Source organism: Salvia hispanica, chromosome 6 (assembly GCF_029641045.1).
Source record: "Salvia hispanica isolate PSC_SH4W2 chromosome 6, Shi_PSC_v1, whole genome shotgun sequence".
NCBI classification, from domain to species: domain Eukaryota; kingdom Viridiplantae; phylum Streptophyta; class Magnoliopsida; order Lamiales; family Lamiaceae; genus Salvia; species Salvia hispanica.
In genome coordinates, this window is record NC_142697.1 from 31,306,784 (window position 1) to 31,333,487 (window position 26,704).

General features: G+C 31.6%; 4 protein-coding genes across 4 annotated transcripts; all 4 read right to left on the reverse strand.

The window, feature by feature from the left end:
- Positions 1-7,808: 7,808 nt before the first annotated feature.
- On the reverse strand, positions 7,809-8,944 carry LOC125208312 (uncharacterized). The gene is made up of 2 exons (XM_048107894.2): positions 8,796-8,944; positions 7,809-8,270 (listed from the first exon to the last, which is right to left on the reverse strand). The coding sequence occupies exons 1-2, from the start codon at positions 8,896-8,898 to the stop codon at positions 7,888-7,890; spliced, it is 486 nt and encodes a 161-aa protein (XP_047963851.1). The 5' UTR covers positions 8,899-8,944; the 3' UTR covers positions 7,809-7,887.
- Positions 8,945-12,114: 3,170 nt separating this feature from the next.
- On the reverse strand, positions 12,115-12,937 carry LOC125208314 (uncharacterized). The gene is made up of 2 exons (XM_048107895.2): positions 12,778-12,937; positions 12,115-12,542 (listed from the first exon to the last, which is right to left on the reverse strand). Exons 1-2 carry the CDS (start codon positions 12,878-12,880, stop codon positions 12,274-12,276), a joined length of 372 nt encoding a protein of 123 aa, XP_047963852.1. The 5' UTR covers positions 12,881-12,937; the 3' UTR covers positions 12,115-12,273.
- Positions 12,938-17,378: 4,441 nt separating this feature from the next.
- On the reverse strand, positions 17,379-18,126 carry LOC125208309 (uncharacterized). Its single transcript, XM_048107890.2, has 2 exons — positions 17,988-18,126; positions 17,379-17,747 (listed from the first exon to the last, which is right to left on the reverse strand). Exons 1-2 carry the CDS (start codon positions 18,088-18,090, stop codon positions 17,548-17,550), a joined length of 303 nt encoding a protein of 100 aa, XP_047963847.1. The 5' UTR covers positions 18,091-18,126; the 3' UTR covers positions 17,379-17,547.
- Positions 18,127-22,844: 4,718 nt separating this feature from the next.
- On the reverse strand, positions 22,845-24,330 carry LOC125207829 (uncharacterized). The gene is made up of 3 exons (XM_048107329.2): positions 24,193-24,330; positions 23,347-23,469; positions 22,845-23,050 (listed from the first exon to the last, which is right to left on the reverse strand). The coding sequence occupies exons 1-3, from the start codon at positions 24,293-24,295 to the stop codon at positions 22,923-22,925; spliced, it is 354 nt and encodes a 117-aa protein (XP_047963286.1). The 5' UTR covers positions 24,296-24,330; the 3' UTR covers positions 22,845-22,922.
- Between the last annotated feature and the right edge of the window lie 2,374 nt (positions 24,331-26,704).

Here is a 26,704-nt window from a genome sequence, read left to right on the forward strand (position 1 = left end):
CAACCGGTCTACTAAAACAAAGACTTAGAGTTTGTTAAGTTAACTTATACATTTAAACGTGCATTAACATCCATTAAATGTAAAACATAACAACATTATGACAAAAATAATCTGTTTTATTCATTGGAAAATAAAATAAGAGTTTTACAGTATTCAATCACTCGAAACGTGATTTCTAGTATACAAACTCTAACATTAGGGACGGACGAAAAAGGAAACATGTGACAAATTTTCAGAGACGAATGGAGTATATTGTACAAACTCCAAACTTTTTAACTCAGTGTGAACACAACGTCAACACAATGCTATGACAGTGTAAAATTTTAAGATTTTGATGTCAACACAATATTAACACAATGTCATCATGGTGTCAACCGTTGACACTATGTTGACATTTTCTGTTGCTATTATTTTGTAATCTGTTACATTTTTTAACTGTCCAGATCATAGTTTGGAGTTTGTACAATATTTAGAATTTACATTTGATTACATTCCTTCATCATACCTATATATATATATATATATATAGAGTTGCATTATACACAAATCCACTCTTAAAGACCGAACCACCGAACCATACCAAATTAGGGTTTTTAGATCTAATTTTTTAGGGATGAGATACACAAATTTATAAATTATTTTCGACTTCATCACGAGCCTATTTTAAATCATCCGGAGGTAAATAAGTCATACTAACATGTTACGAAGATTTAACTTCATTCCAGAATATATTACTTCATTCCATAAGGTTTTTACTTCATTCCAATAGGATCATTACTTCATTCCAGTACGTAAATGCGGTTTCGCAGTCGCGTGCCATTCTTCTCTCTACAATATCTATCACCACCTCCACGGCGCTGATATGGTTTAATAAACATATGGAATAATGTAATAAATTATTGGAATGAAGTATGTGTAGAAGCATTTGAAATCCTATTGGAATGAAGTAAAAATCTTATCCAATGAAGTAATAATGTTTCTTAATGAAGTAATAAACCCACTTGAATAAATTGCATTTTAAAATGTTATCAAGTAAAAATCCAAGTCAATGAATTTGAATGAAGCATATGGTGAATCATTTCAAAACATACTGGAAGTAAGTAAAAACATGTTGTAGTTTCAATGTATTACGTACGGAATGAAGTAATAAACCTATACAATGAAGTAAAATGGGCTTGTAATAAAGCAGAAAAAATTTACACAGCAGCACATCTCATTAAAAACACTAGATCTAATGGCCCAGATTTGGTCTCTAGTTCGGTCTTTAAAATTGGTTCGACATTGATCACAACTCTATATCTATATATATATATATATATATCGTGTGTTTTTATATACTCTCTTTGTCTATTAAATAAAAACTTTTTCTACCAACGGGTCGCAGCGCAGTTGGCAGCGCGGAGCTGTGGTGACCATGAGGTCACGGGTTCAAACCCGGCCACCCGCCGGACAACTTTTGGCCTTAATCCGCAAGCCCGGTCGAGCAGAATTAGTCGGATTCGTTCGGTATACCTGTGGTTAAAACCAAAAAAACACAAACTCTTTCTTTTTTTTGGTCCGTTCTTTAAAAAATAAAAACTCTTAATTTTAGAAATTTTCTTTATCTTTAACGAGGTGTGACCCATTTTCACTAAGAAACTTTTCTTTCAATCTCTCTTGTTTAATCAATTTTGTATTAAACACGTATAATTTCAAAAGTTTCTATTTTAAAAGACGGAGGGAGTATTCTTTAATTTTTTTGTCTTTATTTAGAAAATACTATAATTTGCTATTCTCTTTCACTCACATTTATTTTATAGTAAGATATTTTTAATTAAATCCATTATTTAATTGGTTGTTTCATAGCACATGTGGCCTGTGTATGAAATGTGGACTTTTGCAAATCGCAACAAAGTTTATTAATGCTTTCAGAGAAGTGGGACATATAGTAAAAATATATTTAATTGCCAATTGGATTCAATGTATACACGTACCACATTTTTTTCTGAGACATTTTTCTAGGGCCCCCAAATTTCAGGAACCCCAAAAGTTTAGAATACGTGTACAGGCTATTAATATTAAATCCATCTCAAAAAATGGAATTATTACTCTTTACAGTTGTAAATTATAGTATTGAGTTTTGAAGTTATTGAGTTAATTAAAACTTCACACTACACTATTAATATTTCTATTGTATATATATATATATATATATAGGTGCGAGATCAAATACTACCGGTTATTGTAGTAGATTTAGCACAAAAATTTTGTCAAAGTAAAGATTGATAAAATCTTATTTAGAAGAAAAATATTTGTGATTTATTATGTATTCATTCAGTGACAAAATATATTATGTTATCTTCATGATGGGGAATTCTCCTTTTTCATGAGCTTTTCATTTGAATCTTTCTCTACATATATTCATATATGGTTTCACTAAGGTAAGACTGGTCACCAAATGTAAAACTAAAACTTATTAGGAAATTATCGTTTCATATCAGTTACAACTCAGAATGTCATTTTTTATATTATATAAAAAATATCTTACAGATAGATGATCCAAACAAGAATGCATCTAAAAGTCCAGAAATACAACTCAAATCTTACCTTAGGATTAAGTGATCTAATGGTCAATAACTAACCAAAAACACGGAAGATCATTATTAATCAATTTTAGGTCATTTTTATAAAATTTGGGTTTTATGTCATTTTTAGATCATTTTAGGTCATTCTTTATTAAAATAGCCTAAAAATAACTAACAATGACCTAAAAATGCTCTACGTATAATTTTATTCTGCGTTTTTGTATTAAGATTAGTTTTGTATAGATTTGAACCCTATATATGCAAATATGATTTTATAAGAATCCTATTAAAATTATTTTTAATTTAATAGTATATTTTTTATAGAAAATAATTTTAATTGAGAGAATTATGTAAAATATAAATCTTTAAGATAAGTTTTAGGTGGATCAAAGTGAGTAAAGCTAATTAGGCTTGCTTGAATATGTTATTGTTCAATTACAGTACTTTTTCGAAATGAATATGGACTATCCATCCCTTTTATGGGGTGGATCCCCTGCTGCAGTGGAAACAGGGATAGGTGTGCTAAAATACGACAGCGTTTTATATCAATTTCTACAACTTTCACTATCAATTAAATTTACTCATGCAGTTCAATGCTCATGAATTAATTTAAACAATGACTAAAGTTAAAAATAATTTATTAATGTTGCACTACTCTACCGTCCATACCGTCGTCGTCGATGAAATAAAATCTTAGTATTTAATAATTTGCTGTAGTGATTTTAGTTATATAATAAGTATTTTGTTCAATATTAATTTTGTTACTTATATTTTTCTCATTTAAAAATTATTTTAACTAGTAGAATTATCGATAAAATGTCAATATCAACACATTATTATTTGAAATAATAATTAGAGCTTATTATTTCGATCAGGAGTTAATAATTCCAATTCTAATTTGTTTTGACTAAAAAATTATCAAATTTGTAATCCCATTTTTATTTAAATTTAGGGATAATTGTTATTAAAATTAAACTTTTCATTGATTTTAGCTAATCCCGTAATTTTGAAACTCAAATACTACCTCCGTCCCCCATTAATTGTCCATTTTTATTTTTTTCGTTTGTTCCCACTAATTGTCTACTTTCACTAACTTTTTAACTTACTTTTCTTAAAGTCTATGCCGGAATCAAAATGGACAATTATTGCGGGATGGATGTGGTATACTATTTCAATTTTCTTAATTATCTCATGATGGTTAAAAGTTGAAACTAATATGACAAGATCAAAAATATAATATGATAACGAAATCACCTCATTTTTATACATCGACATATTAAGAGTTAATATGTTTATATTATAATTGAGAGTATAAGAGAGTTAATATGTTTATATTATAATTTTAATAATAATTTATTGATGATATTATATTAATTTGTCATAATATTAATAGGTAAGCAGAATTTAAATTACCCTGATGCAACTGAATTAAAAATAATTGAAATTCTAATTAGTAAAATAAACATTCCACAAATTATTAGGAGTATATGATAGAAAAACAATATTTAGCAAATTATTAAAGAATTGTTTCATTTCATGAGCGGCGGTAGCAGGTAACATAAATCGCTTAATTCTGGATTACTTAGTGCTTGTGTTGAATCTGGTTGGAATAATAAAATTTGCAGAAATTAATTGAAAACGCTGTCGTATTTTGGCACAGCTGTCCCTTTTCGGATTTAGTGATTTAGATTGAGTTACTTGTCATCATTTTAAGGAAGGTTGTAAGAATAATGCATTCCTCTACATGTATCATATTTATATATATACATTTAATCTATGAATAACAGATAAATATTTAAATACTAAGTTTTAGTTCTAATCTAATGATGTTTAAATCCAAGTGTTGCAATGCGCCAATATCCTGTCCTGAGATAAATTTATAAGACTTTTCAACATATGCGAAATCTAATCATATCTATATTGTCTATTATTAAATTTGTTTAATTGTACTACTCTATGCATCTTAACATTGGTTTTTGGTATGAAAATTTTTGTATAATGTTGTTTTGTAACTAAGTGAAGAGAAATAAAGAAAAAAGATAATATTTTTTCTATTTTAAAAATATTATATTCTTTTTGTTCATGAATAGAAGTGTCTTTTTTCCATTTCGGTCTATCTGCAAATAGAAGTCTCAATTCATTTATAATAAAAAAAGGTAATAATTCCCACAGTTTACTTACTCATTCCACTTAGATTTTATTTAAAATTAATATATATAAATAAAATTCACATAACTAATTTTTTTTCATTCACTTTTTTCTATATTTTCTTAAAATTTATATCGAAAAGACTCCTACTCACCAACAGAGGGAGAGTTATTTTAGTAGGATAATTAAAAAAACAATTTCTGTTTTAATATAGAACCTAGATGCAAAGTCGACTAGATGCAAAGTCGATTATATAAGTCTCGTCGGCACAATAAAGAACCTAGACACAAAGTCGACTAGTAGTACATTAATTGGTCCATGAAAGCACCTCAATACAAAAACAATTTCTGTTTTAATAATGGCTTTGTATTTAATAGACTTGGGCCATTCTATGAAGGCCCATAGAAATCCGACAAAGGCATTCAAATAGCTTTGGCTGTTGTCACTTTCCTATCGGCTATCACTGTCTTGTGTACAATATTGACTTTTCTTTTATTATCCTTCATTTTCTATACAAAAATTTAAAATATATGCAACTTTTATTTTCGTCTATTTCATAAAAATAAAAATATTTTTATTTATGACAATATATCACAATTTATTACTTATACATATTAACTTATTTATGACTTATACCACCATTGAAACAATATAATAATAATTTAGGTCTCATTATCCACTAACACTACTTTAATTATCATTATCCTATTATCTCTTAGTTTATCAATTTTGTCTTAATTCTCATGCCATATTATATGCCTATATTTTTATGGGATGGAGGGAGTACTACTATTATCTGTCTATAAAAAATTTTAATTCTCATTTTAAGTCGATACGAATGTTTAAAAAATAGTTCTATGAAGAAAGATGAATGAAAAAGTTACTAAAATATGAGTTCTACTTTTATTATTTGTGTTATAATAAAATGAAAGTATAATGAGTTAGTGGAAAGCGAGATCCACTTATCAAAAATGAAAAAAAGGCAAAAATGAACATTATTTTATGGATGGACAAAAATGACAAATGTTTATACATTTTAATAGAGGGAGTAAAATGATAACATACTCCTCCATATGCCACTAATTGTCACAAGTTGATCTGACTCGGATTTTAACAAATGAAATGAGAATGAGTGGAAAAAGTTTGTGAAATTTATGTTCTATTTTTATATGTTACTGGCTAGTACTTCCTCCATCCACAAAAAAATAGACAAATTTTAACATTTTGGGCCTTCCGCCAAAATTAGACTACGTTTAAAAAGATAAATTTTTAACCGGTACTAACTCTACACATCATTCTAAATTTGGACCCCACAATCCACTAACACTACTTGCATTACATTTTTCCTCCCCCTGTCTTACCTTATCAATTATACATTAAACCCGTGTTATTTACAACTTTTTTCTATTTTTTTTGGACGGATGGAGTATTATAATAATAAAATTTTAGTAAAATAAGTTAGTGGACTGTGAGTTTCATTACCAAAATAGTAACTGTAACAAGTATTGGCAGATATATCGAAAAGGAATCAATGACAAGTAATGCGTACGGAGGGAATAAATTTTAATGCAAACCGATAAAATTAGAGAGACAAGAAAAATATAGTTGAAATATTATTAAAATTGAAAATAAGAAATTTCATTATATAGAAATTCTTACTAGAGAATAATTTTAATCTCAATTCAAAATTAAAATATATACCCTCTTCGTCCTACCATAAGCGAAACGCTTTTCTTTTCGGAACGTCCCACCAAAAGTGAACCATTTTCATTTTAAGTAAAATACTCTTTATGTTACTTTTTTTTCCACCTACTTTATTTTTTTTACTCCCTTACTTTTCCTTCTTTTATACACCATCTGTCCTATCAAAAGAGGTGACTCGCTAATAGCGAGAGGGAGAGAGTAATTATTATTTGTTGATCGGTGCAGTAATACATATCGGATTACATTTATAAAATTATGCTCGAATTTATTCCTTTCCTAAATCATTTCATTGATTATATTTAAATCCGTTGATTTTATGGCAATCCATATTGATTCTGTTTCATGCTTTTAACTTACCAAATCTATCCTTCTTTTAAGTTTTCATATAGTTATTTCTAAGTAGAAAATGGAGTGAAATATTATCCTTTCTGTCTGTATAAAAATACTCATTTTATTATTTTAGGTGTCCACAACTTAAAACATCATTTACTTCCTTCTATTTTAGATAAGTGGACCTCATAATTCAATTAAATAATTTTATTATAAAATTAATATATAATAGTGAGACTCAAATTCCACTATCTCATTTCTCAAATTTTCTTCACAAAATCAAATACTCCCTCTGTCCCGGCTAAAATAACACATTCCTTAGCCGGCACGAGATTTTAGGAGCTATTTATTAATGTGTTTAATTGGAAAGAGAAAAGACGAGTGAAGGTATTAAAATAGAGAGAGAAAGAAAGAAGAATATTTTAATAGGGGTGGAAAAAAGTGGTTGTGTGTATTAATTGGAGAGAGAAAGTTTCCAAAAAAGGAAATGTGTCATCTTAGTTGGGACAAACTAAAAAGGAAAATGTGTCATCTTAAATAGGACGGAGGGAGTAATTTCTTAAAATCTCGTGCCGAATCAAATTGAGACTATAAAAGACGGACTAAGAGAGTAACATTCTTCTATACTCCTTCTATCCCACATTACTTGACACACTTCTTTTTTTTAGTTATTTTAGAAGAATGATAGAAATAATAAATTATTAGAGTGGGGAAATGGTAAAATAAGATAGAAAAATTATTTTAATTTTTTTATTTCACTTTAACTGCTCCTTTATTATTAGTTTTCTAAAATGACTGCTTTCAAGTAGTATGAAACGGAGGAAGGATCATTTTGTTTGCCGTATACATTTGCGATTAAACCATTATCCAAATAAAATTAAGGTCCACGTCAATATTTATCCTCGTAGATGGGCGAATGATCTTCTTGTTCTTAAAACAAAATTTAGGATTGAGTGTTGACTATCCAAGTTTTTAGTGATCTTCGTGGAATTTCTTGTTTTATCACCAATAACGGTTGATATACTAATTAGGATAGATTTTGTTAATAGGTACAAGACGAGATAAAATAGAGCCATTGCATTTTATTCATGGCATTTTAGATACACACTACCAATGGCTTCATAAACCCTTCCTTGGGATATTAGTTGCCACCTTCGTCCCCTCCGTGGCCTCCGCGCCCACCACGGTTGCCTCCGTGCCCTCCTCCGCCACCTCCCTTGCCACCACCGTAGCCTCCATGACCGCCTCCCTTGCCTCCCTTGCCTCCTCCGTAGCCACCATTGCCTCCACGACCGCCTCCATTGCCCCCTCCGTAGCCGCCATTGCCTCCACGGCCGCCTCCATTGCCCCCTCCGTAGCCTCCGTGGCCTCCTCCACCGCCTCCATGGCCACCACCATTGCCGCCTCCATAGCCTCCATGGCCACCACCATTGCCTCCGTGGCCGCCTCCGTAGCCACCATTAGCTCCGCCGCCATATCCGCCGCCACCACCATTGTATCCGCCGCGCCCATCGGTTTCCTTGGCTGTGTACAACAAATGATCAAACTAGTTTAGCCACTTGAGTTATATATATATTACTCCTTCTGTCTGTCATTAAATGTCTCATTTTATTCCTTTTCGTTCGTCCGCCAATAAATATCTTATTTCACTGTTACTTTACTTTGTAAGTGGAACATACATTTCACTAACTCATTCCACTCATATTTTATTTTAAAACTAATATATAAAAGTATGACTCATATTTCACTAACTTTTTCTACTTCACTTTGCTTTATAAAGTTTAATAATTTCTTAAAACTTGTATCGGCCAGATATATGACATTTAAATGGACGGAGAGAGTACCTCATTTGTTATAGAAATAATAACTCCACTCAGGTCATTATACTTGATTTTAAGCTATATACTATATTGTAATTGCATGCAAGTATTTACAAATTTAAATTACGAAAATTTGTTCCCTCAATTAAATTAGTTTTTGTACTACTACACTAACAAACACACACAAGCACCAATATATGCCGAAAATAAAATAAAAAATATTGCTTACATGGATCAACGGAAGCAAGGTCTCTAGCTGAAGCAACTTCTGAAGAAATCAGAAGAGCAACAGCCATGAAAAGGCCGAGAAGAAGATGCGCTTTGGAACTCATTTTTTCTACTAAAAATAGGATTTGATTTTTTTGTTTTTGATGAATGTGATGCAGCGAATGGTTCTGTATTTATAGACATATTATGAGCATATGTTTTTTGTCAATTATTGTGGTAAGGTAATGAATAGGACCACTGTTAGGTGGCTATTCCAACAACTTTACCCAAAAGTCATTCTCTTTTACTACTACTTTTATAGTATTCCGTGCCACGAAACTAGGCCCCATTTGGTTAAATTTTAATAAAAATACATATTTAATGATCTAAAAAAAACATAATTTAGCACTTGTAAATGTAAAATGTTGTACATTTCTCTAAGCTATTGCTCCAGTACCAAGACGATGGAATGGAATGTAATTCATACTTCTACCCCGTTCGCCATTTATAGTTTTATTTTGATTCGATGTAAGTTTTAAAAAATTGTTTGGCTTTACGAAGTAAAATTAGTTAGTGAAATGTGAATCCCACTTTTATATATTGGACTTTTAATAAAGTGTGAGCATAATGTGTAATGATTTAGACATAGTAAGGCCCACTTACTTATAATGGAAAAAGATAAATGAGGCTTTAAATCACTAACATTCTGAAATGGCAAAATGAGACATCTTTTCACATGCCAATGGAGAAATCATTTGCTTGGTACAATGAAGGAGAGAATGAAACAAAAATGTAAAAAAATTATCATTTCATTTCTATCTTCAATTTATACCCCATCATTATTTTATTCCACCCTCATTCCATTCCATCTTAAAAAAATATTAAATAAGATTATTTGATAAAAGAATGGTTCCAATTTAAAACTAGACTAAATTTTGATGACATTAATTTTAAAAAAGAAGAAAACTACTGTATTGATCTCTAGATCTATCTCCGTATGCCTCACCATAAGTAAGATGTTTTTTTGACATGAGAATTATCCATGCCATTTGTACATTAGAATAAAATATGCATGAGATGCATGATGGATAAAATGCCAAATATTGCAAGATAGTTAACTTTATAAATACTCCATATAGCAATATGATGTGATTTGTTTATATATAACTTGCGATTCTCTATCTCCCTAATTGCAACTCAAATATATATTTTCTTCTTTTTTTGACTCCATGGTATGATTGGTTTCTCTCGGCTGTGTGAACTGTGGAATTTTGCACAACAAAACAAAGTTAATGTCGAGCCTATGTGTGAACTGTGGACTTTTGCAAAACAAAACAAAAGTTTGTTAATTCATTTAGATAAGACTAGAGATCTTTGAAATGTTGTGGGACATATGGAAGTAGAAAAACTGGTTGCAAATTGAATTTAACGTATCCACGTATCACCTTGTTTTGTAGGAAATAACACATGCATGTGGTGGGACTTGCTTAGAGCCCCAAATTTAGGAAACTCCACAATTTTATAGTAACATGTTTGTAGGCTATTAATCTTAAATATATATACAAAAATTTTAACATATACTTGGAATATAATAAAATCTAGATTTACAATTATTTATTTTTTAATAATTGGTCTCACGGAGGAAAAATATAAATAAAGAAACTGACACAAAGTATACCATAGAGTTCCGACAAAGTATTATTTGTAGGTATAATATGTATAATATAAAGTCGAGTGAGTAGTAGATAATACTGCTGTCAGTCTCAGTATATTTGTAGGTATAAATATAAAGTCACCAAGTAGCTTTATACTGCTGTCACTTTCTTCTACAAGGTATATGAAAAATACTTAGTTTTGGGCCATTCTTTCCACGCTCATAGATTTTTGACAAAGCAGACTGTAGTCATTTTCATTCCTTTCCTCGTTGCTTATTATATAAAGTTTTTACTCATTCTGTCCGCGAATAGCAATCTCGTTTTTCTATTTAATGTGTCCATGAATAGAAGTCTCGATTCATTTTTACCATAAATAATAATACGGTCCCACATTCCACTAACTTATTATATTCACATTTCATTTAAAACTAATATATATAAGTAAGACTTATATTCCACTAATTTTTTTCCACCCACTTTTCTTAACATTTCTTAAAACTCGTGCCGTCAAGAAATAAGACTCGTAATAGCGGTTGGAGGGATTATTTACCAATGAATAAAAATTAAAATTAAAATTAAATATTTAATTATGAATTTCTTAAAATAGTAATATAAAAAATATAACATACGGCCGCTGGCGCAGCGACCACTAATTTGAGTCCAGAAGCTACGGAAAGATGACCAGCGACCACTGACTTTGTCTAGCGGCCCGATGGAAAAATGCGGTGCACAAAATTTGCTTTATTTTCTCTCCAAGACTTGTCATACTATGTTGAAGAATTGCCATATTATTCCACACGACTTGGAGGCTATAAATATCCACTCTAGCTTTACCAAAAGGATCTTTTTTGATGCATTCTAATATCAAGAGAATTATATTGGAAGCAAGAGAAGATCAAGGCTACGATATTCAACCTTTGGGTTCTATTACCTTAGTTTTTAATGTTTTCTTTGTTTTCCCAACAAACTATGGTTTATGATATTTGTTCATGGGTAGCTAAATTCATAGAATTGTAGGGATGTTTTAGTAGTGGCTTTGGTTTATACAATTCCTATTTATTTAATATTCATTTTGTTTAGTGCTTGTTTTAATTATAAGTTGTGGATAATGCTTCATATTTGTGTAACACATTCTTGTGATGATTTATTGGCTTGCAAAGTAATCGAAAAAGGATTTGCATGTTAGAATCACTTAGTTAACACTACTATGTCCCCTTAAAACGGCACGTTTGATAGAGATTGAGAACAATTGAGTCTTAAGTGCTTTCTGGAGTTGTTAATCTAGGATTAACGACCTTAGTGTGTCATCTACTTCGTGCCGCATGTGCAATATTTATGTGACACGTTCTAGTAAAGTATGAACCGTGATAGGATGTTGTAGTTGGAATTTATATAAACCAAAACTGTGAAAGTAAATCTCTGGAATTCCCTTCTCTCATATAGTTTCTTTTACGTGTTCAATCTGCAATTTGTTTATTTGCTTTCTTTTATATTAAAGTACTTTAGTTTTTAAACCACAACCAACCGTGTCTCCAAAGTGCATCATCAATATACCAGGTTTGTTGGAGTCCAACTTCGATCCGAACACCCAGTACCATCCAAATTTCACCATAGATTCGTACTAGCTTGACTATCCAAGTTTGTTAGTGATCTTCGTGGAATTTATTGTTTTATGACCAATAACGGTTGATATACTAATTAAGATAGATTTTGTTAATAGCCATCATATAGTAGAAGTAGAAGTGTACAACACGAGATAAAATAGAGCCATTGCATTTTATTCATGGCATTTTAGATACACACTAGCAATGGCTTAATTCTTGAGTCTCAGTTTCCATGGGGACATTAGTTGCCACCTTCGTCTCCTCCATGGCCTCCGCGCCCACCACGCTTGCCTCCGTGGCCTCCTCCGCCCTTGCCCCCTCCGTAGCCTCCATGACCACCTCCGCCCTTGCCCCCTCCGTAGCCTCCATGACCACCTCCGCCCTTGCCTCCTCCGTAGCCTCCGTGGCCTCCATGGCCGCCACCATTGCCTCCGTGGCCTCCTCCATGGCCGCCTCCATGGCCTCCACCACCGCCACGATTGTATCCACCGCGCCCATCGGTTTCCTCAGCTGTGTACAACAAATGATCAAACTAGTTTAGCCACTTTCTGTCCCATCAGAAATGAAACACTTCTTTATTCACGTGTTTTGACAAAAATATAAGGAAGAGTTTATTACTACTATATTACATTTTATTATTTGTACATTTTATTAATAACATGTACACATTCATATTTTTTACCAAAAATAAGTGTTTACAAAATTAATTACGAAAACTTGTTTGGAATAACAAAATGTTGCTTACATGGATCAACGGAAGCAAGGTCTCTAGCTGAAGCAACTTCTGAAGAAATCAGAAGAGCCACAGCCAAGAAAAGGCCGAGAAGAAGAAGTGCTTTGGAACTCATCTTTTCTACTCAAAATATGAGAGTAAGATTTTTGTTTTTGATGAGTGTGATGCTGCGACTGGTTCTCTATTTATAGCCATATTTTGAGCATGTGTTTTTGTCACATAGTATTGAGGTAAGGTAATGAGTAGGCTCTTTGTTAGGTGGTTATTCAACCTACTTTTCCCAATCAATCCAAAAGTCATTTTCTTTTACTTATAAAGTATTCGGAGCCACGAATTTAGGCCCCATTTTATTACATTTAATAGGGATCACAATATATTTAATTTTCGTTCAAAATATAATTGATCAACTTGTAAACGTTCTAGTTTTCTCTTACTCCCTCTGTCCCATGTTACTTGAGTCTTCACAAATACTCTTTCCGTCCGCAAAGTATTTTCCACATTTGACCTAGCGCGAGTTTTAAGAAATGTAAAGAAAAGTGATTTGAAAAAGTTAGTAGAATGTGAGTCCAATGTATATTACTCCCTCCGTCTCCAATTAAGAGTCACACTTTGATCAGACACAAATTTTAAGAAATGTAAAGAAAAGTTGGTTGAAAAAGTTAGTGGAATGTGAGACCATTTCTTTATATTGGTTTTATAATAAAATGTGAGTGAATTGAGTTAGTGGAATGTGGGACCTACTTACTATTTATGGTAAAAATGAAGTGTGACTCTTAATTGGGGACGGACTGAAATGAAAAAGTGTGACTATTAATCGGGGACGGAGGGAGTATTAGTTTTATAATAGAACGTGGGTATATCAAAAATGAAAAAAGAAAAAAACAAAGTGGACAACATTTTGTGGACGGACCAAAATGACAAAAATATACAACATTTCGGGTCGGGACGGAGAATGGCAATATTGTGTGATGTTTATATCCCAATTCATATTTAATAAATTGCAACTCTCTTTCTCCCCAATTGCAACTCAAACATATTTTTTCTTCTTCTTTTGACTCCATAGTATGATTAGTTTCTCTAGGCTGTGTGTGAACTTGGGAATATTGCACAACAAAACAAATTTAATGTCGAGCCACTGTGTGAACTGTGGACTTTTGCAAAACAAAACAAAATTTGTTAATGCATTTAGATGTGACCAGAGATCTTTGAAATCTTGTGGACGTAGAAAAATTGGTTTCAAATTGAATTTAACGTATCCATGTGCCACCTTGTTTTGTGGGTAATAACACATGTGGTGGGACTTGCTTAGAGCCCCAAATTTAGGAAACTCCAAAATATTATAACATGTTTATAAGCTATTAAACTTAAATATATATGCAATTAATATTAACCATCATAAAAAAGGAATTATTTCTCGTTACGATTGGAATAATGTTGATTTTTTTCTTGAGTATAGTTTATTAAGATTTTCTATTAATGGCACTGGTTATATTATAAAATTTTCTATTGCACAAAGAATGTTGTCGATTTTATTATTGATTATTAAGATTCCATTCAAATCTAATAGTTGCATTATCGATAAATACTATAATTTAGAATACTTTTCAATTTAACATATACTTGGAATATAATAAAATCTAGATTTACAGTTATTAATTTTTTTAATAATTGGTCTCACGGAGGAAAAATATAAATAAAGAAAGTGACACAAAGTATACCATAGAGTTCCGACAAAGTATTATTTGTAGGTATAATATAAAGTCGAGTATAGTTAATATACTGCTGACTGCTGTCAATGTCAGTATATTGGTAGGTAGTATACTATAAAGTCGCCAAGTAGTTTATACTGCTGTCACTTTCCTCTACAAGGTATATGAATAATAATGTTTTGGGCCATTCTTTCCACGCTCATATATTTCTGACAAGTAGACTGTAGTCATTTTTCTTTTGTTGCTTAAAATATAAAATTTTATTTACAATTAAATAGCACGAAGGAGAAGATAAAAATAAAATGAGATGTTTACGGGGGAATGATCAATTGCTAACTATTTAATTAACAATCACAAATTAAGATTAAATCTTAGACATTAGATTAGGAGATCTAGTGGTTGGAATAATGCCACATGGATTATATTTTTAATTAAAAAATTATTAAATAAAATTAAAGGGTATTAATGTCAATTCCCTCTCATTAAAATTACTAAAAACTTTAAATTTACGTAACTCTCTTGATTTAAATTATTTTTTTGCAAAAAATATATCAAATTAAAGATAATTTACAAGGATTCCAACGAGATTTTAATTGCATATGTTCCGACGACGTTCAGATGATGAAATTTGATTTTTTTATTTTAATTTTCGTATATGTTGTTAACCAGATTTTTATCAACAAATACATAAAAAAAATATCAATATAATGCATATAAAAATCTCAATAAAACCATGTAAAAATCTCAATAAATATGTGTTGATATTTTCTTGTACTAGTGTTGATATTCTTATGTCATATTGTTGATATTTGTAATACATTATGTTGATATAATAAAACACTCACAGAAATTATCATATGATTACATAATGACGATATTACCCTTTTGTTGATATTTTGTCTACTATTTATTGAAATTCGTAAGGTTCAATCTCATCCATTCATTTTTAAATCTAAGGGTGTAGATTTGGTCTTAATTTTAGATTATAATGCTATAAGCAATGGAAGATGGCCCTATTTATGAATATCTCAAAATAGTAAAAATATAATGGTGGGTCGACCCTATAAGGATCCAAATCTTAAACATGTGTGTTCGTGTCGGATTATCTATTATATTTTAATTAATTAAAAAATATTATACTTTAATTTTATTAACTAAAAATAGTAATTAATATTTTTTATAAATTAAACAAATATTAACTTTAATTTTGTTAAAAAAATAATTATTTTAATCATTTAGATTTAATATTACTATACTTTAATATTATATTTAATTTAATTATTTTTATTTAAGAAAATAATTATTTTAATTTTATTGTATAGTATCCATCCGTCCCACAAAGATTGTTCCATTTTTCATTTTCGTTCGTTCCACAAAATTTGTCTCATTTCATTTTTTTTTACTATTTTTGGCAGTGGACCTCATATTCCACTAACTCATTCCTATTCACATTTTATTATAAAACTAGTACTATATAAAAGTAGGACTCTCATTCCACTAACTTTTTCAACTCACTTTTCATTATATTTCTTAAAAGCTGTTCCGGGTCAAAGCGAGACAATCTTTGTGGGACGGAGGGAGTAACTTAATATTATTAACATTTAACAGAGGGCCAACTTTTTTTTGGATGACACGATAATCCGCGTGAATCCGATACGAATTCATTGGATTGGGACCATGATTTCAGGTTGGGTTGGATTTGACCTTATTTGGGTTGGGTCGATAATGGGTTGACCCGATAACTACCCAACCCGCACGATTTGACAACCCTACGTAAAATCATACAATTGTCAACTGGATTACGTGGGTAATAATGGACATACAGTCATAAGTATAACTCATAAGAGTTATCAACTAAGTTGGAACGACACAACCCAGCATGACTCAGGCTCGGTTCATTAGTGAAACAAAGCAAACTAAGTTGGGCTCATTGGTTGAAATAAGCTATAACTGGCCCATTTTTCAAACCCAAGCCTAGCCTAGGACTATGCATAGCCCAGGCCAGACCCATCGTGTAGTATTATAATTATGTTCTTTATTTTTAACATAATTTTAATTATATTTATTGTAAATTTTATATTTTCCCTGTCCCGTATTCACACGTTTTTAGTTCGATCGTCCCAACTACTTACTCTATTTATATTTTAAATAGGAATTAAGTTATTTAATTAATATATATTAGAGTTAGTTAAGTATTTCCTTAGACTATTTAATTAATATGTCCCCCATAATTCGTCACCATTTGACCCGGCACGTATTTTAAGAAATGTAATAGAAAGTGGGTTGAAAAAATTAGTGTCACGTGGATTCTACTTTCATATATTAGTTTTATAATAAAATGTGAGTGTGAATGAGTTAGTAGAATGTGGGATTCATTACTAAAAATGGTAAAAGTGAAAGGTGACAAATTTTTAGGATGAGCGAAAATAGAAATAAGTGACAAATTTTCAGGGACGGACGAAAATGGAAATAAATGACAGATTTTCAGGAACAGATGGAGTATATTGATTGAAGTGAAATTTTGATAATAGAAATTGATCCTAGTTTAAAGGTTAGGATATAATCGGTACATAAACAAAACTATGATATAATTGATAAAAGAGATATCGGTCACTAATATCCCGAATTACTGCCAAACTTCGAATTTTAACCACAGACTTAAACATATCGTAAAAATCATGAACATTGATCATGTTTTGTATTCCCCACATTTACTATTCCAACAAAATCGAATTAATTATGTGTAACATGTTGGACAATCTAGGTGGACACTAAGTTTTTAGTTTGCAGCATACGCAGAATTCATTCGTAACTCGTGATATTAACTACCAATATCACTAAATAGAATTATCAAATGTTAGTAATAAATTTGGTACAACCACTCAGGATTACGGTGGATTAGCATTTAATCATAACCATCATATATTTTTTTATGATAAGTAAGTAACAAAAGTACATAAAACATAATAGAAGTACATGAACATGAGCCTCAAACTATACCCATACCATTTTATTCATCGCATGTCACATACACATTAGTAAGTAGTAACTGCTTAGTTGTGAGTCTCAGCGCTCAGTAATTCCCACCTTTGCCTCCTCCATGGCCGCCGCCGTGACCTCCTCCACCGCCTCCATGGCCGCCTCCGTTGCCACCATGGCCGCCACCGTTGCCTCCATGGCTGCCTCCATTGCCTCCGTGTCCTCCTCCATGGCCGCCTCCGTGTCCTCCTCCACCACCGTGTCCGCCACCATTGTATCCGCCGCGCCCATCGGCTATGTAAAACAAATGATCAAACTAGTTTAACAACTTATCCAAATGATTACTCATTTCATGTCATTATACTTGATTAATTTTATGCTATTTTTCATTTTAGTAGTTTTAAAAAATATGAGTATTTATAACATTAATTACGAAAACTTGTTCTCTCTATTTAATAATTTAATTAGTTCTTGAACTACAGAAAAACACCACATATAGTATATAGTATGTTGGAAAAAGAAAATATTGCATACATGGATCAACAGAATCAAGCTCTCTGGCTGAAGCTACTTCTGAAGAAATCAGAAGAGCCACAGCTAAGAAAAGGCCAACAAGAAGAAGCACTTTGGAACTCATTTTTCTTGTGAAAATATGATACTAAGATTTTGGTTTTTGATGAGAATAATGCTATCACTAAATCTCTATTTATAGACAATTCATGGGTATGTGTTTTGTCACATTATGGATAAGGTGGTGAGTAGGCCATTTGTTAGTTAGCTATTCAACCTACTTTTTAAAATTAATCCAATTGTCTGCCATTATCTATTCATAAAGATCTTCATGCGACGCTATTAATTAGGTCCCCTTTAATTGAAATCTAATATAGATTAAATATTTGATGTTCTATCATTCTCTAATTTATTGTTCCAATACTAATCCTCTTATATAAGTAATTTCGATAAATGAATGTTTTCAATTTAAAAACTAAACTAAAATTTTAGGATATTAGTACTTCCAAAAAAAAGAAACTAATTCCATATATTTATATCCATTCTCATCCACATTCTTAGTGAGGTGCTCATTCCTTAGATTCCATAGTATTTTGTTAATTAAGTAGAGAAAAGGTGAAATAGATAGAGAAAAGTAAATTAAAGAGATTATGATGGTTGGTTTTGATTGTTATCAAAAGATATAATGACTTAAAGACTGAATGAAATAGGAATCAATCTATGAAAATGAGTACATTTCATCTATGTGACATGCCATTTGTATCATTAAAACATTGATGCATACCATGTATTGTCACAGTAAATTTATAAAATAATAAATATAACAATTTTATGGGATGTTGATATACCCCATGTAATCCTTCTAATATTTATAATTTGTGATTAACTTTAATTATATCTGGTTTAAACTCAATTTCTTATAGTATCTTTTAATCCATTATCATATGATTGGTTTCTCTAATCGCACACGTCTCTGTGTGTGAACAGAGGAAATTTTGCCTAGTAAAATAATCTTTATCTGTGAACTTTTGGCTTTTGCAAAGCAAAACAATGTTTATTAATGCATTTAGGTAAGATCTTTATGAATTTTAGGAATATATTTACAATCCACTTACCACCTTTTTTTGTGAGAAGAACACCTATGTGGTGGGACATTTGCCTAGGGCCTCTAATTTGAGGAACCCCAAAATTTTAAAATATGTTTATAGACTATTAACCATTAATCTACAAGTCATTAATATTAAATCCATCTTTAAAAAAAAAGGAATTGTTGTTCGTAACGATTGGAAACATTGGAAATAATGTTGATTTTTGAGGTTCTTAGAGTTTATTTCTCATTTTTTTATTCGAAATGATTGAGGCAAGAGAAGCGAGTTACGGAGTACAATCAGAAACAAAAACATCAAAACAACAAAAAAAGGAGAAAAAAACTCACTCCAATCAAAACTAGAAAAGAAAACCGCTCCAAGCAAAAGGAGCCATAAAACCAAGGCTTACTCATTAAACTCTATAATATCCAAATTACATACTTCTAGTATATATAATTGCAACTCACACAAACGAGAAATTAATGATTCTTTTACAGCCTACTAGTTTTACCATTTGAACTACAACTTACCTTCGACAATCTTATCTTAAAAGACTTTCACACCCAAGGGAATAAATTCTGAGAATTTGCAACTCTGCAGCATGCAAGTGTCTAAATTTATTACTGTATTATAAATTTATTGCACAGAATTATATTATATAATTAGGTTTTTCTAAAAATATGGTTATTGTCATCAGATAAAAATAGGTTAATGATTAGAGTTGATAAATTCAAAAGTGAGATATATAATTTTATTAAACTTCTAATTTTAAATATAATATATAGTATTAATTTGATATCATAAATATTAAAATAATTCTTTTATAGGTGCGACGTGTGTACGATCAACAATTAATGTGTACTACTATAGTACTTTTGCACGGAGAGGAGAAAATAGATTGGCGCTGCGAATAGTCCAACAAATTCCAAGTCATGAATATAAATTGACCATATACTACTTGAAGAATTAGGGCTGGCAATTTTTGACACGACACGATAATCCGACACGAATCCGCACGAAATTATTGGGTTTGGATCAAGTCTTATTGGATGCGGGTCATTATTGGGTCGACCCACTAAGAACACGAAAAAATCGGGTCGGATGCGGGTTGGATGCGGGTCGGGTCGGGTAACCCGTTAAAAATTAATATTATTATTTTTATTTTGAGTAAAGATAAAATTTGCAAAAATTGTATACACAAAATGCCATTCAAATTTTAAAAAGGATAATATTAATTTATTTTGATTAGATAGCATCATTAATTACATATTTTTGTGACTAATTTGACCTTATTTATAATTTTTCATTTTTCATTTGTATTGTTGTACAATATGTACCAAGACCCTTATTAAAAGATAAAATTTTAGAGAGAATAACCATCCATAGTATTTTAATGGAATAATAATGGAATAATTTTTTATTCATTTTATTTAAACTATCACAATGATATAAAGATAAATAAATTGCTTTTTTTTACAAAGTATAAATTAGGAAAACACTCTTTTGTTAGGAAATTCTCTCATATTATTTTTGAAACCATTGATATTTTATCATTAATTTCTAATTTTTAATTTTGAAAATAATATTATACATATTGGTTGATTATTCTATCTAAAATTATTAACATTATAATATGGGTCATTCAATGATGAGACATTGTTGGACTCAACACATATAATAGTAATACAACATTCAAATGTATACCACTTGCTCCAAAAATTGATAAGATCATGAAAAATTATTAGTATTACTGTATAGCACTTGCTCAAATGTATAGCACTTGCTCCAAAAATTGATAAATCACAATATTTTCAATATTTCATTTATTGTATTATTTTAATATTACTTTTATAATTATTTTCATAGTGCGTAATAATATCATAATAGAGATGGTATGATGATAACATGTGGAACCCAACATGTAAGTTGTAACATATCCTTTAATTATATGACTGCTATATAAATTGATATATTTAAATATTATGATAAACCACAACAAATTTTAGACCCATATTATAAAATTAATTTATGATTAATAATCTGTTATATATTATAGTGCATCAAATGATACATAAGAGCTAGTTCGCCGATAGAAGGTTGTTGCTATCAACGTCTAGGCGTGTGACACTTCAAGTATATTAGTTAATATATTCAAAATATATAATTATGTCTTCATTCATTTAATTTTGGTAATATTAAATGACCATGTAATGACCCTACTTTGCATATTTCTTCATGTGTTATAATATATAGAAAATATTTGAAATTACAAGCTTCAAATTATATTTCAAATTACAAAAATTAAAGTAGTCGAAAGAAATGAAATAATATAATGTACGTGAGAGATCCAAGTGAAAAATAAAACTAAATCAATTAGTGTTTAGAATAAAAGGATAATTTGAATAAATTTATGAAAAATAATTTATACTTATAGATACAAAACGTTAATTCAGATATTATGTACTAGCAAAACTAATCAACAAATAATTTTATAAAATAATTTATTTTACTATTATATTCTTTTTATTTTGATTCAATAAATTTAATTTAATTTTTAGTATTTTCACTCTTTTTTGTTTTGTTCTTTTTACTTCTTTAGTTCTTTTATCTTGTTTCAAACTTTTTTGTTGGGTTTTGGAACAAAAGTTATGTATTTGGAACAAAAGTTATGTATTTTGTTGGGTTTTTTTGGATTTTGTTGGAGTTTTGTTGTTTAAAATGGAACATCTTCATGCTATATGGCTTTTTAAAGTCTTGATCATTTTTTGAAGCAATATGTAATCGTGTTGTTATCGTGCTTAGGTTGTTGTCGTGTTGTTATCGTGTCGGGTCAACCCAAAGTGGTTCGTGTTGGTATCGTGTTCAGGTCGATATCGTGTTCTTATCGTGTCCAGGTCGATATCGTGTTCTTATCGTGTCGGGTCAACCCAAAGTGGTTCGTGTCGTTATCGTGTTCGGGTCGTGTCCAGGTCGTGTCCGAGTTTGAAGGTGGCGGGTTGGGTTCGTGTTCGGGTTTGGGGTTTCCTTAACAGGTTGGGTTCGGGTTTGGCCTTATTGGGTTGGGTCGTTATTGGGTTGACCCGATAACGACCCAATCCGCACGATTTGCCAGCCCTACTTGGAATGAATAAAATCAAATCTAAATCCTCTATTGTTAAAAATAATAGTCCGACAAAGTATTACTTTTTCTAGGTATAATATAAATATAAAGTTTTGGGTCATTCTTTCCACGCCATAGATCCGAGTTGCTTAAAATAAAGAGACATTTTACTTCACCCGTCCCACTTTAAAAGTTTGGGTTGGAATATTCCATAAATGGTATTAGGCCTCACATTCCACTAACATCTTCCCACTCACATTTTATTATAAAACTAATATAAAAAAGTAGGACTCACATTCCAATATCTTTTTTCACCAATTTTCCTCTACATTTTTTAAAATTCATGCCGAACTCAACTGGAACTTCTAAAATGGGACGGAGGGAGTATTTTTTAACCGAAAATGGAACAAAGAATTAACATATTGACACATTTAATCATGAACATCCCAAAACATAAATAAATGAGATATTTAATAATGGATGGAAGTCGGAAAACATCAATTAATGAGATATTTAATGATGGATGGAAGTCGGAATTAAGTGGTGTAGAAACCCGTAGGCATTCATTTACGAATTCATGCTTGAGATAGTTATATAGTAGTACTAAAGTTTGTACTGTTTGTTAGTCATTTTTATCAAACAATTTAGAATTGAGTGTTTAGTGCCCAAGTTTTTGTTAATAAAAGTGCAACATAAGCTCAAACCACACCAAGCATTTTATTTAATTATGGCATGTCACATACACACTAGCAACTGCTTAGTTCTGCGTTTTCAGTAATTCCCGCCCTTGCCTCCTCCGTGGCCGCCGCCGTGACCTCCGTGGCCTCCTCCATGGCCGCCACTGCTGTGTCCGCTTCCGCTGCTGCCTCCATGTCCACCGTGCCCATCAGTTTCCTCCGCTGTTTTAAATAAACAATCAAATTATTACAAACGTTAATACACCATAGTACTGCTCCCTCTGTCCTACATAAAATAACAGGTTTTACTTTTTAGTTTGTCCCAAAATAAAATAATAGGAAGATAAATATTTATCTTCCTTTCTCTTTCTTTTTTAATATTTACACCCACTTTTTCTCTCTCTAGTTAAACACATGAACCAATAACTCTTAAAATTTCGTGCCGGCCAAGAAATGTGTCATCTTAGCCGAGACGAATGGAGTATAATTTTAGCAGCATCACCACTACTACTTCCCACCTTTGCCTCCATGACCGCCCCCATGACCTCCTCCGTGGCCGCCTCCGTGGCCACCTCCATGGCCTCCTCCATGCCCGCCTCCGTGGCCGCCTCCATGGCCGCTGTGCCCATCAGTTTCCTCGGCTGTTTTAAACAAAAAAAAAAAACAAATTACTACAAACTACACCATCTATTTTTATATACTCTATCTCTCCTATGAATGGTAACGGTGAGTATAAAAAATTAATAGAATATGAGTCTCATTTTTATATTACTACCTTCGTCCCTGAAAATTTGTCTCATTTTTCCATTTCCATCTGTCCCCCAAAATTTATTCAATTTCACTTTTATTTTTGGTAGTGGACCTCATATTCCACTAACTCTTTCATATTCACATATTATTATAAAACTAATATATAAAAGTAGGATCCACAATCCATTAACTTTTTCAACTCATTTTCCATTACATTTCTTAAAACTTGTGCCAGGTCAAAGTGAGACAAATTTTTGGGGACGGAGGTAGTATTAGTTTATAATTATATGCGAGTGAAATGAGTTAGTGTATGGTGTAGTATATATAATTACGTATTTATGATACCAAAAAAAAAGTGAAAGTGGATTTTCAATGAGTATGAATCAAAATGGCAAAATGAACACTTAAGGAGGGACGGATAAAGTACGTAGTAAAATAACATTGTACAAGTAATTAGTCATATAAATGATAATTTTACTCACGTCATTCTACTTGATTTTATGCCTTTATGTCTTTTAAAACATACGAGTATATACAAAATCAATTACGTAACACACAAACACACACAATATATATAGAGAGAGAGGAAATAAAATATGGAAGAAACAGCATACATGGATCAACATCAGCAAGGTCTCTGGCTGAAGCTACTTCTGAAGAGATCAGAAGAGACACAGCTAAGACAAGACCAAGAAGAAGAAACACTTTGGAACTCATTTTTCTTGTGAAAATATGATACTAAGATTTTGGATTTTGATGAGAACAATGGTGCCACTGATTCTGTATTTATAGGCAAATCATGGGCATGTGTTTTGTCACATAATGGCCCTTTGTTAGGTAGCTATCCATCCTACTTTTGTCTGCCATTATCTTTTATTAAATTTATTAGGCCCCTTTATTAATTGAAATTTAATATAGATTAAAATATTAATTTACTGTTCTACGTACCTTTCTCGTATGTATTCTTCAATACTATATTCTCTTTACAAACATTTAGGTTATTTCTGTAAGAGAATGTTTTCAGTTTAAAACTAATTAAACTTTTAGGACATTAATTCTAGAAAAGAAACTAAATTCCATATAGTCATATCCATTATGTATTATTTGATCTCTAGATCTCTTTCTTTACTATCTTCATTCTCATCCTCATTCTTTGTTAGGTGTTCATATATTACTCCCTCAGTTTCGTAGTGTTTCGTTAATTAAGCAGGGAGCAAATAAAATAGATTAATGATTTAATATGTATCGAAACGAAAAAAAAAATGGAAAATGGGAAATGATTTAATCATTTTAATTTTTCACTCTATAATATGTATGGTATAAAAAGATTTGCGAAATAAATCAAATTTCTAATCCTAACAACTAATGAAATAAATCATAAAGATAATACTAATACTAGTTATATAGATTATCAAATAAATTAAAAATTATAATATAAAAAATATATTTGTACCTGTAACGCTTCTAATTTTGTATTTTGCGATTAACTTTCTGTATGATTTCAGATCAATTTCTTCTTTCTTTGTATCCATTTTTCATATGATTAATTGGTTTCTTTCATCGCACACGTCTCTGTGTGTGAACTGAGGAATTTTGCAAAACAAAACCCAACTTTTATGTGAACTGTTGCCTTTTGTAAAGCAAAAGAATGTTTATTAATGCATTAGTTAGATCTTTATGAATTTTGGGACAGATATACGTTGAATTCAACGTCTCCACTTACCACCTTTTTTTTTCTGTGAAGAACACATATATATGGTGGGACATTTTACCTAGGGCCCCCAATTTTGAGGAACCCCAAAATTTTTGAAATATGTTAATCTTAAATCTATAAGACATTAATATTAAGAGTGAACTTTTAATAATAATAATAATAATAATAAATTTATGAGTTTTTTTACTGCCTACTAGGTTCACCATTTTGTACACACTCCATCCGGCATTAGGAGTCCCGGTTAGATATTTTCATAAAAAAGTGAAATAAAAATATTATAAAATAAAACACTAAAAAGCATAAGTAAAAACACATCCAATGAATAAAGCAAATAATAATGCATATGGGTCCAACATTTCATTATCACACACTCCAATTATTACACACTCAAACATTTCTTAAAACTCGCACCCAACTCAATCGGGACTCCTAATGCGGATGGAGGGAGTAATTGTTACTCCCTTCGTCCGCCATTAGGAGTCCAGGTCACTTTTGCACAATCATTTTATAAAAATAATAATAAATAGTTAAAGTGGAGAAATGGTAAAATAAGAGCATCTCCAATGCAAATAGGTCAGCCATAGGCCAGCCACTCTCTCTCCCTGTCACGTCAGCAGCACTAAAAATCCACCTGCCACATCAGATTTAGGCCAGCCATAGGCCAGCCGCAATAAAAATAATTCAAAATATACTATATTTACGGAATTAAAATTACGATTAAATTACAGAATTAAATTTACGACACATATAAGGGAAAATTAATCCATTCCATTCAAAAAAAGTACAAAGTACATGATTTTTTTTTAAAAAAAGGGCTTCCACACACGAGCCCCGCCACTCTCTACTCCTCATCGCCGTCGCCGCCGCCGCCGCCGCCACCCGTGGTATCTGAGCCCACGTCGGAACCCCCTAGCCGTGCCCTCGCGACATCCAAATCAACCCGCATGCTCTCGAGCATCGAGTGAAAAAACATCTTCTCCGTGAGGTCAGTGGCGGTCCTCCAATCTTGGAAGACCTTGTACATCTGATCCCGCGTTTGGTTACGCGAATGGAGAGTGTACTCGAGTGGGGCGGGTGGGAGGGCGGAGGACTGGACCTCGCGGGGCGATAGGGGGGATCCTCCCCTCGCAGCCCGTTGCGCCCGCTTCTGTCCAACCGGGCGAGGGCGACCAGCAAATGAAGGAGGGGATGGAAACTCCTCAGCATCCGGGGGGAGGTCGTGGGATCCGCCGCTGCTGCCGCTGTAGTCGCCGGTATAGTTCAGCCTCTACTTCTTCGGCCACCCAGCGTCGCGCCCCGCACGGAACTTCTCGGAGTCCTTCAACAACTCATAGCACTCCCAGAAGTGGAACTCCTTGTACTTCCCCGCCAAGGGGAACTGACTCTCGGCTATCCTCCGGGCGTCCTCCTCA